Below are 25950 nucleotides of genomic sequence, written 5' to 3'. Positions count from 1 at the left end.
TATTTGTATATACATAATGAAATATTTTGAGGATAGGAAACAAGTCTAAATATGGAGTTCATCTATGGTTCATATATGTAGACCTTGTACACATAGCCTACAGGTAATGATAAATTATGAAAGATGTTTCATAATTTTGTGCATAAAACAAAGTCTCTCGTGTTGTGGAATTTTTCACTCGTGGACTCGTGTCAGTACTCTAAGTTTTGAATTGTAGAGCATTTCAGATTTCATATTTTCAGCTTAGGGGTGCTCCACCTGTATTTCTGTTTCCCCCTTTCATCCCCTCAGCCCGAGAGGGGATAACGGCTTTCTGCGGCTAGATTCTGGATGCCTCCTGTCCCCTTAGTCCCAGACACATTCCTATAAGTGGCTCCTTTACTCAAATCTCTGTACTTAGACCTTTTGGGGGTTAATTCTGTTTTTTGCCTAACTTCTGCCTGAAATAAGATTTCCAATTTAGAACGGGTGCCCAGAACCTAGTGCATCCTTCATAAGCATTTGTGGAATGAATGAACGAACTTTTAGCCTATGACATCTTGTGCAATCCTTAAAAACTCTGTGCACTTAGGTCATTGCTTTTTGTGGATAAATGAGCAATGGAATTTTGAGTGAGAGTAATATACCGGCTGTGCCCTGGTTGAGCTCTGGTCATATTCAGAACCCTGCAGAGATCTTCCTACATTTGGACTTGAAATGTCCCCCAAAGGCCTGTGTGTTAAAGACTTGATCCCCAGACCCTGCCACTACTCTTAATTTCCTAAGAGTTACTCTCTTTTTGTGCCTCCTTCTGGGCTCTGTTCTTTCTTTACTCCTTTCTCTGCCCCACTCTGAGCTCCAGGAGGCTGAGCCCCATGGGCTGCGTTAGCCCAGCTCTCCTGTTTTCCTGAGACCTCAGTGACTACTAGGAGGTGCTGGAACCTTACTATGTGGGACCTAGTAGAAGGAAGTTAGGGCACAGGAGCATGGACTGAAAGGTCTGAAACATGAGCCAAAGCAAACCTTTCCTACTTTTAAGGTGATTACGCTCAGGCATTCCATCATAGTGATGGAAAGCTGACTATCACAGGTCTCTGTGTTCTGTATAGAGACTCAGAGTCCATCATGCCAGCTGGGTGTGGGCACAGAAAAACCAGACTCTGGGGTGAACAGAGGGAGATACAAGGAGGTAAAACCAGGGGTGTCAGTGTGGAACTGTGTTCTGAGGATGTCTGGGAACAGGGCTTTGGTTTGGGGCAGGGGACTGGCTGGGTTTGGTGCTGAGAGTCAGCCCTGCCGTGCTGTGGTGCTGTCCCTCAGTCCTGCTCTGGACCTCTGCTGACGAGCCCCTCCTCTCTTCTCACTGCCGTAACCTGGGGGTCCATTATAGGGGTCAGGTTGAGGTCCTCCATTCTGTGCAGAGTCTACCTAGGTCTACCATGTCCACGGAACATTCTACTTCAATTTAGTGAGCATGTTCCATGGTGAGCACTAATGAGCCGCCATCCTTACAGCTGAGAAGGTGGAATTTGGGTCTAAAATCAGATTCCAGCCTGCTACTCGCTGAATGCAAAATGACACCTGGCCCTCTCTCTGGAGCCTCAAACCCTTCCGTCTTGTCTCTCTACTCTTTTTGTGTCGTTTCTCCTAAAATACAATTACTTGGAATCATAAAAGAAATTCACATCAGAGACCTGAGTTCTGACCCACAACCCGTCATTTTCTAAAAGTGTGATTGGGGGCAGGCGATTTGAGGCCCCAGGTATAACCCAGTAGCTATGACTCAGTTTCTTCCTTGGTAAAATTGAGCTATCATAGTAATTATTAGCACTTAATTGATGACCCTGGTCATCAATTAATTAAGACACTTCATATACACCAATTCATCCGATCCTCACTATGACCCTAAGAGGAAGTGTCATTATTAGATCTAGTAGTAATAAGTCTTCTAGAGAAGGTACTCCCCAGGGTCACCTGGCTACTGTCACCACAGCAGACCTGGGATGCCCACAGTCTGCTCCAGCAGCTGTGTTCTTACCACTGGGCTATACTGCCCCTCTTTATTGTTAGATCATCTTATGGGATGGTAAGGATTAGAGGAGATTATGCTTTACATAAAGCACTTGATGCAGGCTGGATGCACAGGGGACTATCTGAACTCTCTCCCCTTCCCTGTCTGAAAGTCAGACGTTTGGGTCATCTCCATGGTTTCCTTCCAGATGGTTATCTAAATGCACTCCTGCGTACCACTCGCAGCAGGGGAGCTTCTTCCTCTTTAGGCAGCTCTGCCTGGGAAACTCTCCCCTTGTGAAAGAGGCAGTGCTGTGCAGGGGTGGCACCGGCAGCTCTGGAGCCAGGCTGGACGGGCTTGGGCCCAGCTCTGCCATTCGCCAGTTCAACACCTGGACCCCATTACCCAACCTCGTGGCGTGCCAACCACCTTAGCTGTAACATGGGAATTATACTGGTGAACACCTTGTAGGGCTGTTCAAAGCATGAAATGAGTTAATATATGTTAAGTGCTTGGAATGGTGCCTAGCACATAAGAAATGCTATAAAAATGTTTGTTAAATCAATAAAATTTGTGAATTTTGTATACTCAATTTAAGCTGGCTTATGGTAAAAGGGTTTTTTTTTTGGCTCAAGGTTGGGGATGAATGTTAAGCCAGACCATTGATAAACATCATCAGGGGGTCTCTCTGTGTCTGTGTCTGTGTCTGTGTCTGTGTCTGTGTCTGTGTCTGTGTCTGTCTCTCTCTCTCTCTCTCTCTCTCTCTCTCTCTCTCTTTGCTTTCATCTGCTTTGATTTCATTGCTGGTGGATCATTCTCTCAAGGAGAGAGGGTCAGCAGCAGACCAGCAGCTTCAGGTGACTTCCTCCCCAGCTTAGCAGGCCCTGCTGAAACCATGTGCCTCTCATCCTAGGGTTCTATGGAAAGTCTCATGAGGGTTTCCTGTTGGCCTGGGTCCCAGTAAGGGTGAGATTCTGGCTGGTCCTGTATCATCAACTGCACACACCACACACATGACAGGTTGGCGAGAAGGTCACCCCAGTGAAAAAGTTGTTCCCCAAGAAGAAGGGATGGGAACTGGAGGAAACCAGCAGTCATCTGCCATGCCACCCATTCTTTCCTCTCACATTAGAGTTATCCAGAGAGACAGGCACAACCACAGAGATATAAGAGATTTACTATGGAGACTGGCATACATGATCGCGGAGATGGAGAAGTCCCACAGTCTACACGCTATGAGCTGAAGACCCAGGAAAGCCAACTGTGTGATTCAGTCCAAGTCCAAAGGCCTGAGAATCAGGGGTGGGGGCAGTTGTATAATTTCCTACCTAAGGCTTCAGAACTGAGGGGCTGTAGGTATATGTGCAGGTGTTTGAAGGCTGGAGAACCAGGAGCTTTGATGCCCAAGGGCAGGAGAAAATGGGAATCTTGGGTTCAGAAGAAAGACAGAGAGAGAGTCCTTCCTCCACCTTTCTATTCTATTTTGGGTATCACTGCCCACATTGGTGAGAGCCTTCTTCTGTATTCAGTCTACTGAGTCAAATATTAATCTTTCCTAGAAACATCCTCATGGATAAACCCAGAGAAAATCTGGAGTGTAGTCCAGCCTGGCTCTGAGTTACTCTTTGGTGTATAGCACAGCAGTTTTCGGGCCGTTCCTGAGTTACTTCACTTTGTAAAACAGTACTTTTCCAGGAGCTACTTTGTGCAGGAGTGCCAAGGTCAAGCAACTCTTATCTGACCGCCTAAAGTGACACCATTTTTATACACACAAGCCACCACATCTGCAAAGCACAGCCACAAGGCATGAACTGATACATTCATTTTGCTAAGAAAAATGGTCACCTGTGTGAGCTTACCGGATTAGACCAGAAGTGCGTGGATGTATGGCAGAGCAAACCCATCTCAGCAAAACCAAGCCTGTAAGTTTATCAAACACACTTGTCAAACAAACGGGACCACTGAAGGAAGCCTCCCCTTCACCTGAAACCCATAAAAGAGCACTGCAAGACAGGCTGTGTGGCACACGCTGCCCTGTCATCAAACCGTTCGATGAATGCACCATGCGTCTGACAGGTGCTGAAGCTCTCACCCTCTGTCCCAAGGCTTCAGCTCAGTGTGGGTCCCTCCTTGACATGGCCCACTTTGAATCTGCCTGTGGTCTGGCCCTGGCCTGGAATAAATTTCAGGCTGACAGCTTTGCTCCCTACAGGAGTTCCTTTGCTGATTTCTAGTGTGTATCTGACCACCTACAGTGACGCTCACCAATTGTATTTGTACCCACTCTCTGCAGCCTCCTGAATCCCTGAGGCCACCCTAACCGTTTGTCTTTCTGCCACCTCTCTGTTATCATTGTATAAAGTGTGATGTGTGACTTGATTGTTGTAGGTATTAGTAATTAAGGTATTAGTAATTAAGAGTGGAATAAACTATTCCAATTAGGATTGCATGGCTCCTGACTACCGTTTGACCCACGAGTACTCGGTGAGTGGCAACCGAAGAAAGTGAGGTAGTTTGTAATTTTTTTGTTGTTTGATAATTCTGACATGAGGAAAGACACAAATGTGTTTGGCTATGTTAATGGCATAGCTCGCTCATGACGTCACGTTTTAGCAGCTACCTGGGGTAGCCCTTGGCCTACTCAAGTTGATACAACCACTACAGTCACCACACTGTCTTCCCTGAAGGTTGTCTCCATGAACAAAACTTCAGAAACACTGGGTCTTGCTCACAGGACCTATACATAAATGCTTATGTGCAATTTCAGTGCAACATCTAAGTAGCTTAGAAAGATACCCTGCAAGTCAAGAGCACGGGTCAGCTTCAGGAAGGTGGCAGGCCTACAAGAAGACTTGGGGGTGCCTATTTTTGCAAAGTGATTCTGTGTCCAGGCAGCAGTTCCTAGTGCAAGACTATTGTGGAAACAATCTGGGGGTGTTTCCCACCGGGCTGTCCATTAGAATCACCTGCAGAGCTTTAAAAGTACTGATACCTGCATCCCGCCCTAAGAGAGCCCAGTGTAATTGGTCTAGAGTATTGCCTGGGCATCAGGACCTCAAAACAATCTGCAGCCAAATTTGAGAATGAATGGGATAGATGGCCTGAGTTCTCCATGTTACAAAACAAGATTCAGTACCTACCCCCAAATACAGTAGTGGGATAAGCACAAAAAGTATCAAATGCAAGCATAGATTTCTAAAAACAAAAACAAAAACAAAACCCTTTTTCTTTTTAAAACAGTTCTTGTGTGCAAAATGAGCTTACTCTGAGAAGTAAAGGGTACATGTAACTATCATCATTCTCAAAATCTTCCAGGGTAGCAGACATGCTTATTTCTCTTTGTATGTCAAATTTTGAGATATATTTGTGATATCTTTATTTGGGGCTTATAAGTGTAAACTTATTATTTCCTCTCATTAAAAAGTTCCTTTATTATAATAAATTACTCTTTTCCCTGACAATGCATTTCACTTGAACATGTATTTATGTATTTTCTCTCCCTCTCTCTCTCTCTCTCTCTCTCTCTCTCTCTCTCTCTCTCTCTCTCCTCTCTCCTCTCTCCTCTCTCCTCTCTTCTTTCCTTTTTGTATATGGCACTGGGGATTGGACCAAGGGATTTTCTACTTCTAAGCTATACCTGCAGCCCTATTTTCTTTTTAAAGCAGGGTCTCACTAGGTTGATGAGAATATCACCACTTGCTGAGGCGTCTTTGAACCTGCAATCCTTCTGTCTCAACTTCCCAAATACTGAGATTTCAAGCGCCTGCCACCATGCCCGGCTTATTCTTCCTGATATTAATGTAGCCATGTCAGCTAGCATTATTTTCATCTAATAGTTACATAGCATGCTTTCCTCCATCCTTTAACTTTCAAAGTTTCTCTATTCTTATGTCTTAGCATAATCTCTTGAATTGGGTTTTTAAAAATTTACATGTCCCTGTATGTCTCTGTCATTGTGAACTGTATTATGATATAATACTATAATGCACCAATAAAAGCATTAAAAAATTTACCTTGACAAGAAAGAAAGCAAAAAGAAATATTGAAATGTTATCTTTAAGTTATCAAAAGCTTGGTATCAGACAAATGAAACTGTTATGTGAGATTATCATTTTTAATTTTGGATAAATTGCTATAATACTAGATGTCAACCACTAAGCCAAGCATGGGAAGGAGGGATAGGGAGGGAATGGGGTGGGGATCAGGTGGGGCTGACTGGCGATGTGTGCATGTATGTCTACAAAAGTTTTTTTGTATCCCACTATGATGTATGAATACAGTGCACCAATAAAAAAAATAAAAAAAATAAGTTAAAAAAATTTACCTTGAGAACCTTGTTTTTTAAGTAGAGCATTTAGTCCATTCATGTTTAATGTACTTACAAATACATACTGGTGACACAAATACATTTAACAGCTCCTAGGGTACTTCGAAGAGGCTGCAGTTCTCGTAAATAACCATGAGAGGGAGACTCAAAGAGATGCACAGACATTTCCAACCTTGAATAAACCAGGTATTTGTTTTCTGGGCTTCCCCTGCTTCTGAGGGTATGTCTGCCCTATAAGGTCTGACCAGCTTCTGGACAAGGAGGAAACAAGGTTATGTTTGGAAAATAAGACTGTGATATATGCATAGCAGTTGCATGCCTGTTGGTGGGGTGAGAACAGTGGAAGGTAGTTGGGGCCTAGGGGAGTGGCTATTATCAACTTACATTGAAAAAAATATTAGCTGGGTGTGGCAGCGCATGCCTGTAATCCCAGCAGGATCTGGAGGCTGAGGCAGGAGAGTCACAGGTTCAAGCACAGCCTCACCAAATAGTGAAACTGCAACCTAGCAAGACCCTGTTTTAAAACAAAAATTTTAAAAGTTCATGGAAGTAGCTTAGAAGTGGAATATCCCTGGGTTCAATCACCAGTACCACACAAAAATTAATATTTTAATAACTGGCACTGCTGTACAAGAAATTCAGGATGACCAGCCTTGTTGGCTGATACACTTGGGTATCACCTTTATTGGTGCGTACTATGTATAGCATCTTTTCTGTGTTGGTTTTCCTCTCATTTCCTGCCTTTATTTATTGTTTCTTTTTTAGAGTTTTTAAAGAATGCATCCTATCTCTGTTTCCAAGTAGCCACTCTAGAAAAGTTATCATGCATCTTTAACATTTTTGCAGCCTATTATTAGCCAACACATATGAGAACACCTTAATTCCATCAGCCCCTAGTCCCCACTCACTTAGTGCTACGTATTTTAATCTTTCATAAAATTTTAAATCCATCACTCTTACTGTTTTTTGGAGACAACATATGTTGACATTTGCCACCTTCTTTTCTCTGTACATCTCTAGCAGCTCCACGTTCATCTGAGGTCACTTTCTTTGGCCTGAAGTACATACTTTACAATTGTCTTTAGTGAGAGTCTCCTCTTTGTGTTTTCATTTTGTTAACATTCTTAAAAGATATGTCCTCGAGGACAGAAGTACAGGTTGGCAATTCATTTCTTTCAACACACTGAAGATATGTTCACTGTGGCTCTCAGAAAGCTGTCAGTCTGGTAATAAAAGACATCTCTTCTCCCCTCCCCTGGCTTCTGTTAATGTGTTTATCTTTCTGAAGTGAGTTGCACTACTGTGTCTTGGTGTAGAATTCTTTTATTTATCCTGTTGAAAATCTGTTGAACTTCTGGTTTGGTATCTTTCTGAAAGAATCATTTCCTCAAATGCAGCCTTGGCTCTAGTCTCTTTTACTTCTTTTTCTGAGACTGTGATTAAATGGATGTTCTATCTTTTCCTGGGATTTAGCCATCTCTTCTGCATTTCCAATCTTTGTCTGTGCGTCATTCGAGATAATTTTTTTTCAACAGTGTCTAAAGTGCCCATAAACATAATGCACAAAATAACTTTAGTTTTTTGTGTAGTTCTTCATTTATAAAATTTCTATTTGTGTTTCTCAATTAGTTGTCACTTTTTATAGTTTCCTACCCCCTGAAGATATTTCAAACCTATTTTTTTTCAACCTGATATATTCATAGTTTTATTTCCCTTTAATGACCTGTATTTGACAATTCTAGTACCTGGTATTTCTAAGGTTCTTTTTCTATTGCGCACTGTTTCTGTTTCTCCTAATTCATGGTGTCTGTGCTTGTTTATCTTTGAGCATGTGCTAGCAATTGTACAAAGAATTTTTGGAAGCACAGGATGAGCATGCCCTCCTCTACATGGGATTTCCTTTTACTTCCTGCCTATGTGGGTTCACCATAAGCCAAATTTAATGCCTGACATTTCCTGGAAGATCTAGAAAATTCAAACTGCAGTTCAACTTGCAGTTGCTTTTGAGGGACCATCTACTTATGATTCATATTCACTTTGAAAGTGTACGCCTTAGCTGGCTGTGCTGGCACACCCCTGTGATCCCAGGCTTTGGGAAATAGACAAGAGATTGCAGGTCTGAGGCCAGCCTCAACAACTTAGTAAGACCTTCAAAAACTTAGTGAGACCCTATTTTGAAAATAAAAAATGAAATAGCGCTGGGAGTCTAGGTGTCCAGCAACAGATAAATGGATTACAAGATTACAGGATATACACCCAATGGAATTCTACCCAACAATAAAGAAAAACAAAGTTATGTCATTTGCAGGAAAATGGATGGATATAGAGAACACTATGCGATGTGTGATTAGTTAGTCACAGAGTCATATATTTTCCGTCATATGTGGAAGCTAAGAAAAAAGTGGGATACAAGAGAGACTTCAGATAAAGGAAGAGAAACTCCAGAAGAGCAATGGCAGGGTCTAGGAGAGGGTGGTGGTGGTATGTGTGTGTGTGTGGATTAATGAAGGCAACACTTCCACTGACATATATGAAATGATCAATGCCAATCTTAATATACTGCACAGAGAAGGGGAGGTGGCAGGGAGTGAGCCATGGGAAGGAAGCTCACCAAGTGCTGCTGCGTGCATGTATGTCCCCATCACTCTGAACTTCATTATGAGGTGAGATTATAATGCACCAATAAAAGTATATTTTTAAAAATAAAGCTGGGGGTATATCTCAGAGGTAGAAAGAAAAGAAGAAGGAAGGAAGAAAGAAAGCAAGAAAGGAAGGAAGGGAGGAAGGAAGGAAAGAAGGGAGGCAGGTAGACCTTTGGGGCCTCAGCTTATTGGGTGGGGGAAGGCTCTATCATTACAGTTCATACTGTGCGTGGCCCTGGGCACTGATTTCTGTCTCTCTTTCCATCATTAGCTATCAAAAATCAAGTTTAAATGTGGCCATCTTGGCAAATACTCTCAGGATACAGGTGGACTTAGTATTCATTCACCTCTATGGGTTTCCATGGCTCTATCCTCTCTTCCTGGTAATTCCTACCATCATGCCAACTCTTTAAAGGCTTTTAAGCATTATAATTATTGAAAACCAGCTTTAAGTTATTTTCAGTGAAAAAGTCTGTCCAAATAAACTAAGCTCATCATTACTGGAAATAGGAAGGCATAGAGTGTCTTTCTTGGCACACAACAGACACTCAGTAAATGATGACTAAGCCAATTGGATGGATCATCAGGCTGGATTTCTCCAGCCTGTTTGGTTGTCTTTATTTGCCGGGGCTGTCTCCCTCCCTTAGGATGCTTTTCTCATTTCCTGTCCCTACCCTGGGGATGCACAGGTCTCACCATTTCACAAAACTCCAAACAAATACCACCCTTTTCCCCAAGGTTTTCTCTGCTTTTCTATTTCTCCATATCTGCATATTTTCTTTTGCCTATTTAAACCCTCATAGGACCTAGTGTGTATCTATCATTTTCTGGAGGCTTAACTAGATAGGACTGTATTTATACACAGACTTATCTCTTCTATGGATTTAGACTTTCTGGCTTCTGAAGAATTCCCTCACTTCCTCTCCAGACCAGCCTACATGATAAACACACTTTTGGAAGATATTATGTACAGTACTATGAGTTTTGATGTAGTCTACAGAAACCTCAGCCGCCTCCTTACTACCATGCTGCAGTGAGAGTCAGAGCTGCACAGCCTGAATGTATGCCAGCATGGAGCCACAAAGACAGAAACAGGACTCAAGTCTTTTCTCCTTGAGCCTAGGACTTTTCTTAGACATCACAGTAGCCTTCCCAGTTATTTGTGCCAGTAACCATTTTTGTGATAGCAACACCCATTTCGAAGCAGTCATTCTGTATAGGAAGATGCAGAGGACAGATATAGAAGGAAAGCGTGGGCTCTATGAGTTTCCCATCCACTTCTCTCGGAAGGATTTTTGGTACCTCAGTCACACTTACCTTACGACTTTGGTCCCATTTCTCACGACTTGCATGTCCACCATGCAGCCCCCAGTGACATAGGCAGCAAGGTTCAACTCTGAGAACTCAGCCTGAAGGATAAAGCAAATCAAAATAGGATTTATTGAACACTAAGCGTATTACAACTGCTAACATGCTTTGGGTACTTACAGGTACCGAGCATACAGTAAGCCTCATCTCCAATTTAGTAATGCTATTCTGGGTTTCTTTCTTGAAAGATGAGGAAGATGAGGTGCCCAGAGGCATGGGGACATGTTTGAGATGGCACAATTAATAAAAATAAAAATAAAATTGAAACTCAGGAGTCTCTGATTCAGTGACCCAGGTTCTTAACGACTACTCATTTAGCCTCCTTGAACGTGGAAGAGGCCAGCCCAGCTCCATGACTATAAGATTCTGACTGCTGGTCAATAGCCATTCTTTTTGGTGCATTGGAGTTATACATCTTAATGGAATACACGATAGTAGAGGCATACCTGCACATATCACTCAATTAGCCCTTACCCAGTTCCCAGCCCATTCCCTCCCCCTCCCTCCTTCTCCTGTTTGGCTGCGTGATTGACTTTGATATGTTTGTGAATGTACATCATGTACATTAGGGAATTAAACCATCTTTTGCTGGACTTCTTCAGCTTTAAGCTACAGAGTAGTATAACATCACAGATCTGTGATGGCTTATCTCTGGTAAAAGAACCCTCTTCAAGTTATTTACCCTTTTTTGGTAAGTAGCCCTCCCCTTACCCCAGACATGTAGTTACAGTAGAAACACCACACCAACTCACCGACATGCTGTCATTTTGGTCACAGTTGATGGAATACTATTCTCCTGCCTGAGAATTTGAAACTGCCAAGTGATATATGCAGTTTCTTTCTAGGTGATTGTTTGTTTGTGGTACTGGAGATTGAATCTAGGGGCATTCTAACTCTGAGCTATATCCCCAGACCTTTTTATTGTTTATTTGAAACCAGAGCTCCCTAAGTTGCTGTAGGTCTTACTAAATTGCTGAGGCTAGCCTCAAAAATGCAATCCTCCTGTCTTAGCCTCCCAAGTACTGAGATTACAGATATTTGCCATTGTACCCAGCTTAGGCAGTTGTATCTTTAATTCACGCATGTGTGCATTATTTGGAAACATGTTTTCTACTATATGCAATTGGGAAAGCATAAAGTACCAAATTGGAAGTGAAAGGATGAGGAGAGAGAGAGAGAGAGAGAGAGAGAGAAACATGAAGAACAGATACCAAGACAGAGAGAAAGAGAAGACAGCAGCAAGAGATGGGAAATCCTCTTGATGTTTGGGTTCCAACTACAGTCCTGCCTTTAGCTGTCATGAACTCATCTTTTTGCTCATTTCTTTAAACAAACATTAGTGAGTTTCTATTGCTTGCAACCAGATGTCTACGGAGTGCACCTCCCTTAGCATATTACACACTTCCTGGGGATGGAGATAGACTGTTACAGCCTTTTGTATTCATGTCATGGGGTTGCTGTCTTCATTTTGCTGAATGGCTTGAGCAGCAAGAGTTTATTCTTTGCCTCTACAGAGGCTATGAGTTCAAGATCACTGCGCTCATAGGGTTGGTTTTTTCCAAGGACTTGTGAAGGAAGGATCTATTCTAGACTTCTTTGTTTGGCTTGTAACATAGCCAGCCATCTTTTTCCAGTCTCTCCACGTCATCTTCACCATGCAGGTCCTTGTATCCCCAGTCCCTCTTTTTACAAAGACAGCTATCATACAGATACCCTCTCACTTGAATGATTTCACTTTAATCGGATTACCTCTTTAAAGGTTTCATTTCCAAATAAAGTCACATTCTGAGATACTGTGGGTTAGAACTTCAACCTATCAGTGTGGGGAGATGACCAGGCAGCCTGTAATACCATCATCTAAAGGGCACAGCCCCAAACAGTGCCAGACACACAGTGTATACTCAAAGCATTCCCTTGGATTTAGTGAATAAACACAATCATTTGCATATGTGAAACACTCATTATGTCCTGGGTGCTGGCCTGAGTATTTGACATGTATGCATTCATTTAATTCTCACTTGTCCAAATGAAGGAGCTGAGGCAGAGAGAGATGGTGATCACAGAACTCGCACAATGGCACGCCGTAGGCAGCCGAGCTAACACGCAGCCCAGGCAGCCTGGCTCCTGGAGCCTGTTTTTTCTTTTTCTTTCTTTCTTTTTTTTAAATTGTGTTTTCCACCCCATTACCCCTGTTGTTCAGTTGAATGAAACATTAGGTAGATTATAACTCAAAAATTTAGGGACCTAAAAATAACCCATTTAAAGAGAAAAGCAAGTTTATATTGAAGGTAAATCTCATCTTAAGGTGACTTAAATGCATCCTTCTGGAGTCCTTTAGTAGAAATTATGACCAAAGACCTAGCCCTCTCCCAAGATGGTATTAAAGGAATCCTGAACACTTATGTCTCTTGCTCTAATTAATCACCTCATTATGCTGTGGCAAGGTGGAAAGAAAAGATCCCTGTTAATGAGTCTGGGTTGGTAAATAGTGGTAATGACCTGGTTATTATGTCGAATGCCTCTACATTCAGTCCCATCATGTTCAAGATACTTAATTGGCAAGATCACAAAGAAGAATTAAGAAAAGTTGTTGCTTGTGTGTGGCAGAGAAAAGACGTTAGAAGACAGCTGCAAAACAGGAGAGCTGGCCACCGGATATATGAAGAAAGGGAGTTAGTTGGAACCTCAGAGTCTTGGGATCTCTTCCTCAAAAGTGGCACCGACTTGGGAGCTGTCTCTCTGCCCAAATGCAAAAGAAAGCCCCGGATGGAAGACACATTCAGGCTTGGAGATAAAAGGTAGAGGTCCATCTTGTTTATAGCTGGGTGTCCAGAGTTATTTTCCAGTCATGGTTCATGAACAAATATACCAGGCAAATTCTTGGGCTGCAGGGTAGTAGAACTCTGCTGTACCAAGCATAGAGAGTCATGGCAAAGACAAAGGGAATTCTCTTTAACTTTCTAAAAACTTCAGTGGACATGGAAATGAATACTTCAAAATAACTGAGGCTCTTCCTAAATGGCTGCTCTTTGAGATTTTACTAGGAGAACATGCCTGCTATTTTATTTTGAGACAGTGTCTCACTGAGTTGTTGAGGCCCTCACTAAGTTGCTGAGACTTGCCTCAAACTTTGATCCTCCTGTCTCAGCCGTCTAAGTACTGGGATCACAAGTGTGAGCCACCATTCCTGGCTGATGTGGTATCTCTTTAAATACTATTCCTGAGGCATTGTGGTATGGATCTGTATACCCAGAGAGACCACATTCAAATGTAAACCATTCAATATACTAGCTGATGGGATCGATCAAGTTACTACCTGCTCTGAATATCAGTTTTGACATCTCTAGAATAGAAGCAATGATAGCAATAATATTCATCTCTTAAAGTTTTTGTGAATATTCAAGGTTACTTCTATTGGACAACTAGCAGAGAGCTGAGGGGGTCTATTTAAAAAGTTGTCATTATTATTCTCAGATATTTTCGTGTTTTGGTAAGAATAAACTAAAAGAATCTGAAATGATGTCACTAGACAAAAAAGCAACTCCTTCAAGTATTTTAACATAGAAATTTATAAAATATACTAAGTTGTAAAATAGAGTAAGGACTGCTGCTACAGCCACAAGAAGTATCCAGGGACTATATTTCTACTCCCATCTTAAGCAAGAAGGAAACCAGACAAAATACACTGAGTGTCAGTTTTCAGCCATTGTACAACAAACATTTCAAGACTACGATTCTAGCAAAAGGAAGCAAATGAAATTATCCCTATGATTAACCCCAGCGGCTGTTTCCAGGCAGCAGAGTAGCATGGGAAGATGCAAACAGAACTCTTTAGTGTGAGTTTAGGATGCAGAGATTGAAGTTCAGGGAAGACATGGCTAAAATTTTCAGGACAGAGTATAGGAAATGATGGACTCGCACAGAGAAAGAACTCTGCAAGGAGCAAGCTGTGAGTCTTCAGCTGAATACTGATTTGAACATGCATGAAAGGAAACTATTCAAGACCAGAGAAACAACCCATCAATATAAAGGGACAACAATCTCCAGAACCCACACAAGCCTGGGAATAGTTCATGTTCTCGCCATGATAGAGTAGAAAGACCTTGTAATATGAGTGAGTGGGCACTCAAAGTTTAGTAATACACTAAATTCTTCCTGGACTAAAGCATGTTCTAAATCTAGGATGAGGAACATGTCCTGTTTTGCACTTTGGGCTTTCTCAGCTTTAGAACTACAGGTCCCAACTTTCAAAAACCCTTCAGTCCAAGTTTTAAACAGAGAGTCCCATGCCTTAAAAATCTCCTTAGTCCCAGACAAATTGGAATGGTTGCTCATTCTAGGCAACTCTATCTTGAGAAAAGCTTAAAAGCAAATCTTAAATGGATCAAGCTGATTCCAAATAATATTGCTGTATACTAAAGTAGACTTCGTTATAGAATGAACTATACCACTACTTAAAGGAATACAACAAAACCCAGCAAGCACCCAATGTATAATATTCACAATGTAAATGTTAAGGCATTCAATCATAAAATACTAGGTATGCAAAGAAGAAGAAATAAGGAACAAATCAACCAGGAGGAACAGATCCAGAAATGGGAAGAGTGGATATGGAACTTAAAACCTAAAGGGTTTTCTTTGCTTTATAAGTAAACTTTCAGGTTTAAACACTCTTCTGAATATCATTTTACTTTCTTTTAAACTTTATTCAAAGCTTAATCCTACGAACTCATTTGCATTATTTTTGCTTATTTGTTGCAACTGGGTGCATTTAAGAGAGTTTTTCCCTCTATTTTTAAGAGAAAACAATCCCATAACATATTACTTTAAAAATGAATATAATTGACATTTAATTCTGGTTACAAAAATTCTTCTTTCCATAGTCACATTATACACTTGTAAGATACTGAAGACACCATGAAAGATAGGTAGGTGTTAAGTTTTTGGTCTCTATGTATTATTTGTATATAAGGCTCTTGATATTCTACTACTCCTGTTAAAACCAGTGGGGGAGGTTTTCAACACAATCCCAATGATATTGGAGAGTATTGGGAATGAGTTTTCCCATTCGTCTATATTTTTTTTATTAAACATGTGCATAAAGGAATGAAGGAATAGTAAAAAGAAAAAAGGACTGGTCTTAAAATCTGGGCACCAGGAGTCTAAATCTTGAATTTGACTTTGACTTTAGGCAAATCTCTCACTCTCTACTTTAATTCTTTTTGCCTTTAAATGAAAGAACTATAATTGCTTGAGTCTATTATGTCCATGGTCCCTTTCATTTTTATATATTCTTCTAACCAGAGTCTTCCAATTATTACCAAAAGAACCTAAAATGTATTATCATAGAATGCTTTATGGAAAAGGAATGCCAAGCAAGGAGTTTTGCTTTTTTTTTTAAATAAAAAACCTATTTGCTGTTTATACCTAGCTCCTAATACATAGTAGGCATTCAAAAAATAGCACCAAGCCGGGCGTGGTGGCGCACGCTTATAATCCCCGCGCTTGGGAGGCTGAGACAGGAGGATCATAAAGATTCAAAGCCAGGCTCAGCTAATTAGTGAGGCTCTCAGCAACTTAGTGAGACCCTGTTTCCAAATAAAATATAAAACAGCCCAGAGGTAGAAAGCCTCTGGGTTCCACCCTCAGTACCACCAAAACAGAAAAATAAAACAAAAAAACCCCACACCAAATAATGTGCTAATTTTTATATTTTTCAAATGAATGGGTATTATACATGTTGATTAACACTCTTTGGAAACTGTATTGTAGAATTTGCTAGACCATAATACTGAGGAGGGTGTGGACAGGCAGAGAACAAGGAAAAAGCTCAAGTTAAGCTTCTATGAAAACAAAAAAAGAAAAAGTAAGGACACTGGGCTGTGGGGTCCATTGGGTGGTGTGATGGCTCTAATTGGGAGACTCTGGGAAGAATCTGCTTTCAAGGTCATACAAGTGATGAAGTCTATCAATCGATAGCACACTGAGCCCGTGTCCCATTCGAGATTCTCCTGACTTCCTCTCTGCCATGTCTCTATCTCCAGCCACAGAAAGCTGTGTTTAAGGACTTGTATGGTGAGACTGGGGCTAACCAGATATTCCAGGACAGTCCCTATTTTAAGTTTCATAACTGTCATCACAGTGGCAAGGTACCTTTTGGGTAACATTTTTATAGGTTCCAGGGGCTAGAGGTAGACATCTATGGGGGCTACTGGAAAAAATAGTAAAAATTGCAGAGGAAAGAAGTGATTTTACTTTATTTTATTTTATTGTTTCAATACTGGGCATCGAACCCTAAGGCATTCCACCACTGAGCTACACTTCCACACCTTTTTGTATTTTGTTTTGAAACAGAGTCTCACTAAGTTACCCAGGGGGGCCTGAAACATTCAGTCCTCCTGCCTTAGCGTCCTAAGTTTCTAGGATGACAGGTATGCGCCACTGCATCCCTATGATTTTATGCTTTTTTTTTTTAACAAAGAAACCTTTATGTGGCATGTTCTAGGTTACAGGCTAAGTTATAGATAGGATCTATAGGTGATAGATATGATTGGAATTATATCTGTGAAGAAAACCTCTTCTACAGTCCCTTAGATGAGGAGATATAAGTATTTGTTTATAACTACACTCGTGTCTAATTCCAAAGACACACGTACACATCTGCACACATGTACGCGTCCGTGCACGCGCGCGCACACACACACACACACACACACACACACACACTCACAAGGAACAGAGATGGAATGTATTTGATTTCCTGTAGGAGCTTTGGCTGCATTCTCTCGAGCACTGGCACCTGGCAAGTGTGGAATGCCAGGCAGATAGTATTACTGGAAGTAAGGGGCATTCGTGCCTAGTTACTGATAATTGCATTTGCGGTGATAATCATGTTGACGACAGCCTGGAAAATGGCGATTACCATCAGCCTTAGGATAATAAGTTGAAGGGTGCTATTAGGTCCGCAGATCAATGGGAAGGAAACTAAAATGAGGACTTGGAGGAACCGGATGACTGACTGGAATGTACACAAGAAACCAAGAATGTGTGGGAACGTGAAGGTAACAGCTATCAGCCTTGACCGTGAACACTGACCGCAGGAAGATTTCGACACAAAGAGATGTTGTCCAGGATTCCTGAGAAACGCAAGATGTTGGCAGACAGATTGGTCTGGAATTCAAGGGTGACTGATAAGATACGGAAAATTCCTGTCAGTTAGCGAAGACATAGCTGGTGCTGACTGCAGCCTTATGCCCTTGGAGTGTGTCCTTGGACATGGTCTTAGGCACTTGTGTATTTTGCAGGAGGAGAGACAGACACAGACAGACAAACGGACACACACACACACACTCACACACATAGGCAGGCAGGCGGGCAGGCAGAGGCTTGAAAAGACAGACACTAAATTCCTAGCAGAAGTTCACCGCCCTCAGGACTTCTGATACAAACTTGATTACTACACCTTAGAAGGAGGAGCTGAGCAGAAAATATTTGCAGGTGGACAGGGCCACTGTTGGATAGGTCCTGCTGTCCACGTTCTACAGCTGAGTGTGACCTGGAAGGTCCTCCTGCTAACTCCCCCTCTTCTGCTTTGTGGCTCCTTAACAATGCTAAACCCAGCATCCATCTCTATTTCTGCAATTCTCCCATCTAACCCATGAGCTGGCAGTGCGGATGTCCTGATCTCTCCTGGCGTCATCCCTCTGCCCTGTGACTATGGAGTAACAGCCACATGCTTAGTAATAGTCAGTGGAATCTACCTTACAGAGGGGCTAAGAGGCTCTGCTGCTTGGGTTAAAGGCTAATCTGGGGGATTTAGCCCAGCTGCATAGAGTCCCTCGAGCTGGGGGTGGTGAGCCCAGGACAGTGATTCCGACTGAGATTTCAACCCACTTGCTGTTCCTGCTTTCCTTCCCAGCTACCTTTGCAACTTTGGGGGATGGGGTAGAGAAGGGGATGATTGTCAAGGTGGGATTAGGGCATTCCTGAATCTGTTAGCAAGTTATCATCAAAATTCCACCCTAATCCTTAGCATATATATTTACTCTTGGCAATGAAACTGTGTATGGAATTCCTTCTAAGAAAAGCAGCATTCTTCAGGAACCATGCTCTTCCCCACTTCCTAAGTCTCTCACGATCAACAAGCCTCACCCAAAGGGCAAACAGGAAGAGCAACAATTTTTTGAAGTGTTAAATATAGAAAACCCAAGCCCTGCATGATTGAGTCTCTGAAGACCTCTGACTTCATCTCCCACAATCGCGGGTAGCCCGCACTCATACTCTCTCAGCCATCACCATGCTGGCCTCCATTCCCTGGTCAAACACACTGAGGGCTTCTCCTCATGGCGGGCGGCTCACATACCTGCTCATGGCGCCCCCAGAGGTTCCCTCTCTGCAAAGCAACCTGGTGCACTCCATGCTCTGTTTATTTATTCTTCCCCTTAAACACACCTCCCCACCCGACTTAAATATTGATATCATCTCAATCACATCCTTAATTGCCCATCCCTCTCACTGGGACAGAAGCCCTTCAGGGCAGACATCGCCTCTGATTGGCTCACTGCCCCCATCCTCAAGACCAAGACAGAGCCAGGTACAACACAGCAACAGATGCTCCATAAATACCACTGAGTACGGGCATGCCAATTTTGCAGATGTCAGCGATGAGACTGAGAGGCCAGTGACTCTGCCTCAACTTCCACCCCAATAATTATGCCAGCTGGGACCCAAACCCAGGCCGACACTCCACACACTGCACCGAGGGGCAGCTGGATATGTGAGGTGACTTTCACTTTAATGCACATGGCTGGGTCAGCTGAGGGTGCTTAAGGCCTCAGGCTCTGCCTGTGGCCTCCAGTCGCCCTTGTTTTCCACCTCTGAATGTCTTCTATATACCAGTTTGCATTGTCTATCAGCAGAGCCCTCCGGCAGGCCTTACCCCAACTTTTCACTCAGCCTTCTCTGCCTACCTGCCTGCTTGCTGGTGGGCACTTGGAAGTCCACCCAAGGCCTCCAGCCAGCAAGGACTATCTCCTGCCCTTTTCCCAGCACAGCCCATATTTTTAGCTTCCCTTGCCTGGGACGCTGTGTCTTCCTTGGCTAACATCTTGAGGCGGAGTCTTTTTTCCACTGGTCTAGACTCACCTTGCAGACAAAAGAGGCTTTGAAATCATGCATGCTCACTCAGCAGCCCTTTCCAAATGAGAAAATACTGCTTAGGAGCAGGGCCTGGCATCTCAGTGAAGGTCTGTGGTCACTGGGTCAGAGGTGCTGTCTGGCCAAATGGCCTGCCTGCCATGCCCAGCACCTGGCTGCTGTGGGCAGATGCAACGGCACCTCGTGCCCACCAAGAAATCATATACCTGTGTGGGCATGAATACTGAATGAGAGAGGGAGGGAGAGAATGTGTGTGTGCAAGCACACTTGTATATATTGTGTGTGGGGTAGTCAAGGTGGGAAAAGATAAATATGTAAAACATGTCAAAATAAAAATAAAATATAGGAAAAATAAGATGATAAAACCTACATTTCTAAATGTTTAAGTAATAGGATATTTAGAAGTAGGTGACAGCACTGATTTGCAGTTAACAGTGTTTGGTATCATTGTAGTTTTTAGAAACAAGACTGCATGAGTTTGAATCTGAGCTGTGCCACTTCCTCGCTGTGTATCTTTAGGCAAGTTGGCTAGCCTTTCTGTGCCTCTGGCTCCCATATGTGAGATGAGGTCCAGTGATGTGCCTTCTTTGGATAGTCATGAACATTAAATGAACTGGTTAAATTAAATGAAATTCAGAGAGTCCTGAATTTCATCAGCTGTCTTGGTTAGGTCATTTAATTTGACCGTCACGATAATTTCTCAATACAAGAGCAGGTATTAGACTCCTCATTTGTTGATGAGAAAAATAGAGGATGGACAGCACAAAGAACTCAGTCAACCTAGGTGTTCTGGTGCACGCCTGTAATCCCAGTACTTGGAAGGCTGAGATAAGATTATAGGTTCAAGGACAACCTCAACAACTTTGCAAAACCTTCAGCATCCTAGGAAGACCCTGTTTCAAAGCAAAAAGGTCTGGGGGTATAGTAGCTCAGAGGGAGAATGTCCCCTGGGCTCAATTAAATTATCAGTACCAAAAAAAGAAAAGGACTTGGCCAAGATCACAAAAGTACTGGGGGTAAAAGCTAGAACTCAATTCATGAATTTAGCAAGTTCTTACAGAACAGCTACTTGGCCAAGGGCAGGAATTGGTGACATGTCACTAAAAATCCTTGGAGCTGATATTCTAGTGAGAGAGATAGAACACTAACAATAAACATGCCCGGAGAGGAAAAATATGTCCTGGTAGAAGGCAGAAGGCCAGGAGGAGCTGAGTGTCCTGTCACAGAGGATCATCAGGAGGTGATGCTTGGTCAGCGATATGAGCAGGTAGGGGAGTGAATCATACTGATAAGGGGTTTACAGGAAGGATGGCCAGTGATTAAAATGCCCTGAGGCTGGATTAAAGGTGCAGAATTCAAAGGAGAGCAAGGAAGCTAGTGGGGCTGAAACTGGCTAGTGAGGCCATAAATGAAAGATGAGGTTAGACACTGGCCAGATGGTGCTGAGGATTTGAGATTTTATTCTGCATAAGATGGCAACATGTTAGGGCCATCACCATCCTCATCCCCAACATCATAATCTTCTCCATCATCAACAAAGATAGTAACTCTCCTCCTCTTCCTCCTTCTTCATCACCACCTCCATCACTAGCATCATCATCTTCACCAACTTAAGAAGTCAGGGAGTCAAGTTTGAAAAAACTTGCTAGCAGATGTGCCATTTTGATTTTTAAGGAATTTTGCAACAGCAAAGTTTTGTTCCTCAAAGCCTAGATATTCATTTGTTAGAGGTTATGGTGGGGCTTTGGTGGGTAGCAATTGGAGGACCCAAGCATGCCCTAATTCTGTTCTTCCTGCCAGGGTTTCCAGACCAGTCCTATCCACGAGGAACAGCAGCACCTGAGAATCAAAGTAAAAGGTCCATTGTCCTTTTCCTGCACATGGGGGAGAGGGGAGCTTTTGCTAGTATCCTGAGGATGGGAGGGATATTCATCAAAAGAGGGAGGAGAAGTCTTTAAGGGAAATAGAACAATGACCTACAGTGGCCTCATCTTTCCCTTTCTCTTTTATAAGGTTGTGAGATTCAGGGACTTGCTACTTGCAATGAATTTTGGCTACCTGCAATCAGAACAAATTTGGCCCATGATTTAGGACCAGAGCTTAGCAACACAGAAAAGAATGACAATCCATGTTACCTTGATAGCTGCTGATTGCCGAGCCGGGAGCTACTTGTTTAAGTACCATTCTGCTGAATATTCAGAGAAGCATGTAAGGAATCTCCTCACAGCTCTCCTGAGTGACCAGTTCTGAGGGCTTAGAGCTGGGGATGTGGAGGCCAAGTCTCTTGCTCTGCAGGAGGCGCAGTAGCTTCACAGGTGGGCAAGAAGCTGCCAGAAGAGAGTGTGGCTGGAATTTAGGGGAAAGAGAACCTTTGGGTTTAGGTGAAGCTGGAGACACCAGAGCTGGTGCTGGTCCCTGTGGATTGTATCCTTGCAGACCGGAGTTGGGGAGCTGTACGAAGAGTGGGGCTGATGAAGCAAGACTTTTTAAAATTTCAAATTAGAATAGAAAGTTATAATATGATGACAGATACATTTCATCTATCCAAGCTCTAAGAAATTCAAATGCTCTATCCTTTGATTTTTTTATTTTAAAGGCTCAAACCCTTTTTAGGGTTGTAAGAAGGAAACAGGTATTCAGCCTGCCTTTTCTGTCCTCGGTGCTACCCGTAGGATGGACTTTTAATTATAGAACTATTGCCTCTCCGCACCTCACCTACCCTCCATTTGACCTGGCCTGCACAATCAGGGGAATCCCGCAACCCTACAAGAGGTTGACAATCCTATCCCTGGGGCCTCCAGAGGCATAGCCAGGTCTGTACTCAGATGCAGAGACCCTGCTGTTCCTTTCGCAGCCCAGTGAGCAGGGGGGTGGTTTCAGAGAAGGCTCCCAAACATTTCTGAGGAGGTGATATTTGAGCAAAGGACCTGAACAGTGAGGACATTTTCTATGTAGTACCTGAGGAAGAAGGTTCCAGGCAAAGGGCACAGCAGGAAGAGTAAAGGTCCTGAGGTGGTGTGTTCGCTTGATTTGTTTCAGTGCAGTAAAATACATGCAAAATAAAATTTACCACTTTAAACATTTTAACTGTAAAGTAGAGTGGCATTAAGCACATTAATGGGGTCTGCTACAAATCATTACCATCATCTTCTAGAACTCTTTCATCATTCTCAACAAAAAACCCACTAACCAATAGCTCTCTCCTTCCAACTTTGAGTAACTTTGATTCTGCTTTGTGTCTCTATGGCTTTGACTACTCTTAGAACTGGAATCACACGATTTTTTCCCTTTGTGTCTCGATAGTGGAATATTTTTCAAGGTTTCATTTCTACTGTAGCATGTGCTAGAATTCCCTCTTTTTTATTTTTATTTTTAAATATATTTTTATTGGTGCATTGTAATCATATATCACATTGGAATACAAGACTTGAGAGGATATACAAGCACACATCATCCAATTAGCCCTCATCCAGCCCCCATCCCATTCCCTCCCCCTCCCTCGGTCCCATGCTTGTTTGGTTATTAACTTTGATACATTTGTTTATGTACCTCCTGAGTTTTAAAGAGGCTCCATCCTCCTCTATTCCATACCCTCTGATTGGTCACCTTAATTGCTTCGCTATAGGGCCCTTTCTATAACTCGACCTCTTCCTGTTGCCCCTTTCCTCCTAGTTATTGCTGATTAGGGGAAGCATCTGGTTTATATTCTCTGTGATATTTCTCTGTGAATGTCACATTGCAAGTACCGATCCACTCTTGACAGCCCCAGTAGTGGCCTGGCTACCCGGTGGACTGATCCAGACCTTGCTGACTCAAGCAGTGGCCTTGCCTCATGGGAGGCCTCGATTCTGGCCTCACTGGCCAGGAGACTCCTCTCCTGGCCTAGGAGGCCCCAGCACCGGCCTAACCCCTCGACAGACTCCTATCCTGACCTTGGAGGCCCCAGCACAGGCCTTGCCTCACAGCAGGCTCTGATCCCAGCCTCCCTGGCCCCGGAACCGGCCTATCTCCTCGGCAGGCTTGGATCCCGGCCTCGGAGGCCCCAGCCTGGCCTTGTCTCATGGCAGACTCCAATCCCAACCTTGCTGACCCCGGCACCAGCCTAATCCTTTGGCAGGCTCCGATCCCGGCCTTGGAGGCCCCAGCACCAGCCTTGCCTTACAGCAGACTCCGATGCCAGCCGCTGGCCCTGGCACCGGCCTAACCCCTTGGCAGGCTCCAATCCTGGCCTCAGAGGCCCCAGCACCGGCCTTGCCTCATGGCAGGCTCCGATTCCAGCCTCGCTGGCCCCAGCACTGGCCTAACCCCTCGGCAGGCTCCGATCCCAGCCTTGGAGGCTCCAGCACCGGCCTTGCCTCACAGCAGGCTCCGATCCCGACCTCGCTGGCCCCAGCACCAGCTTAACCCCTCAGCAGGCTCCGATCCTGGCCTCAAGCACCAGCCTTGCCTCACAGCAGGCTCCAATCCCAGCTTTGCTGTGTCTGTCGCCAGCCTCACCCCTCGGCAGGCTCCATTCCGAGCACCCTCTTCGCCCAGCCATTTGTCCCACGTTCTCGAGGGTGCGTGGTGGTAGCATTCTGCCTCTGGGGTTATTACTTCAAAAGTTTCAGGTATAATGCATCAGATCTCTGCCTCCCCTGAGTACTGGCCACTGTCATTGCCACTGCCTCCACCATTTCAAATCTTTCCCAAGTTCTTTTTCCACTCTGAATGCTGTCCAGTGTTCCTAAGCATGAGCGACGGGAGCATTTGACATTTGGTGTAATTTCTCCAAAAAATAAGGTTGGTAGGATCAGATTTCTGCCTCTCCTGAATACAAGTCTCCACTGCCATCGCAAGACCGCTTCCAACACTGCCTTCCTCCTAGGTCTCCACTAAACTCTCTCCTTACAGGTGATGTCCAAGATTCTTAAGAATGTAGAGAAGAAGCAGTTCTCCTTTGCGGGGAATTTTTCCAAAAGTTTCAGTTCATTTGGATAAGTTTTGTCTGCATCTCCAGTATCCTGGCATCCACCACGGCTTTCTTGACCCCTCTCCGATATTTTTCTTTTTTCTTTTTCTTTTTCTTTTTTTTTTTTTAAATAAGAGAAGACAGTATGTGTGGTTTGAGGAGGTTGTGGGATCAGGTACTCAGTAGCACTGTGACCCGGGCCCGGTTTCCCCGGGGGTCCAGCATGCTCCGCACGACTCCGCCCGGGGCCCAGAGTCCAGCGTCCCGGGCCCTGGCTCTTCCGGGGTCCGGTGAGCCCCGCCTGACCCCCACCCAGGGCCCACACATTGCAACCGGGCCCCGGCCCCGGTTTCTCCAGGGGTCTGGCATGCTCCGCACGATCCCGCCCAGGGCCCAGAGTCCTGCGACCCGGGCCCAGGCTCTTCCGGGGTCTGGCGTGTCCTGCCTGACCCCAGCTCAGGGCCCAGGGTCTTGCGACTGCAGAATTCCCTCTTTTATTAAGGCTGCATAGTATTTCAAGATGTAGACTTTCCACATTATGTTCATCATTTATCTTTTGATGGATATTTGGGTTTCTTCCAGATGGGGCTATTGTGAATCATAGTGCTATAAACATGGGTGTGTAAATATTTGTTCCAGTTCCCATTTTCAATTATTTGGCTATATATCCAGAAGTGGAATTGCTGGATCAGATGGTATTTGTGTAGTTTTAGTGAAGACCCTCCATGTCGGTTTCCACAGCAGATGTTCTGTTTTCCATTCTCACCAGCAATGCACAAGGGTTCTAAAGGTATCACATTCTCACTTATTTTCTGTCCTTGATTTTAAGGAGGAGCAAGTGTGGCTGGATCAGAGTGAGCCAGGAAGACAGGGCTGGTAACAGTTCAGAGAAGTTTCATCACGAAATACCTCTCGGTCATGGAAAGGATTTTGCCTTACTCAGAATGAGATTGGCAGCTTTGGGGAACACATGAGCCATGGAGGGTCAAAATCTGCTTTATACTAAGGAAGCTAAACCTCATGTTTCCAACCCCAGAAGCATCAGGACTCCAAGATGAGCATGATCTTCTGTCTTCCAAGCTGCCAAAGGGTTAAGTAAATGCAAACACCAATAAATGCCGTGAAAGGAGATATTTCCTTCCCCTGGCTCACCACCTCACACAGGAAGCCGACTCACGCTCTTTGGGAATGAGAGGCCTGGCCGGACTTGGGCTTCAACAAGAAAATGAACATCGCCTGGACGCAGGATGGCTTAGCGCTTTCCATGTTAGTTTCTGAGAGCTACTGAACAGCCGAAGGCCCCATCTGTTTTCAATCTTGTTAAAAGGGCCTCATGGGCTGGCGCCCATTTAAAATAACGCGCACACGGAGTTTCTAAAATGAAGGAGAATAAAAACACCCCCTGCTTTCCTCGCCAGCATAGCTTATATGTTTATTTTGGAGCAAGCTTTGGGAGTTCTGAGACACGACATAGCTAATTTCTCTTTCTGAGGTTGATTTGCAAGTCCCCATGGGC

At 43.8% G+C, this 25950-nt stretch overlaps 1 protein-coding gene across 1 annotated transcript in view; it reads right to left on the bottom strand.

Annotated features, from left to right (window-relative positions):
- SYN3 (synapsin III) overlaps positions 1-25950 on the bottom strand; it is a gene marked incomplete at both ends in the record, with an annotated part of 421001 nt that overhangs the window by 350876 nt on the left and 44175 nt on the right. Inside the window, one exon of the mRNA XM_080705133.1 lies at positions 10277-10368. Within this exon, the coding sequence (XP_080561259.1) occupies positions 10277-10368 (92 nt within the window). The remainder of the gene's footprint in view (positions 1-10276; positions 10369-25950) is intronic.

The sequence above is a fragment of the Muscardinus avellanarius genome (assembly GCF_963383645.1).
Source record: "Muscardinus avellanarius genome assembly, chromosome: 11".
NCBI lineage: Eukaryota > Metazoa > Chordata > Mammalia > Rodentia > Gliridae > Muscardinus > Muscardinus avellanarius.
The sequence above is the reverse complement of the archived record's forward strand: the minus strand, read 5'-3'. Positions and strand labels throughout refer to the sequence as shown.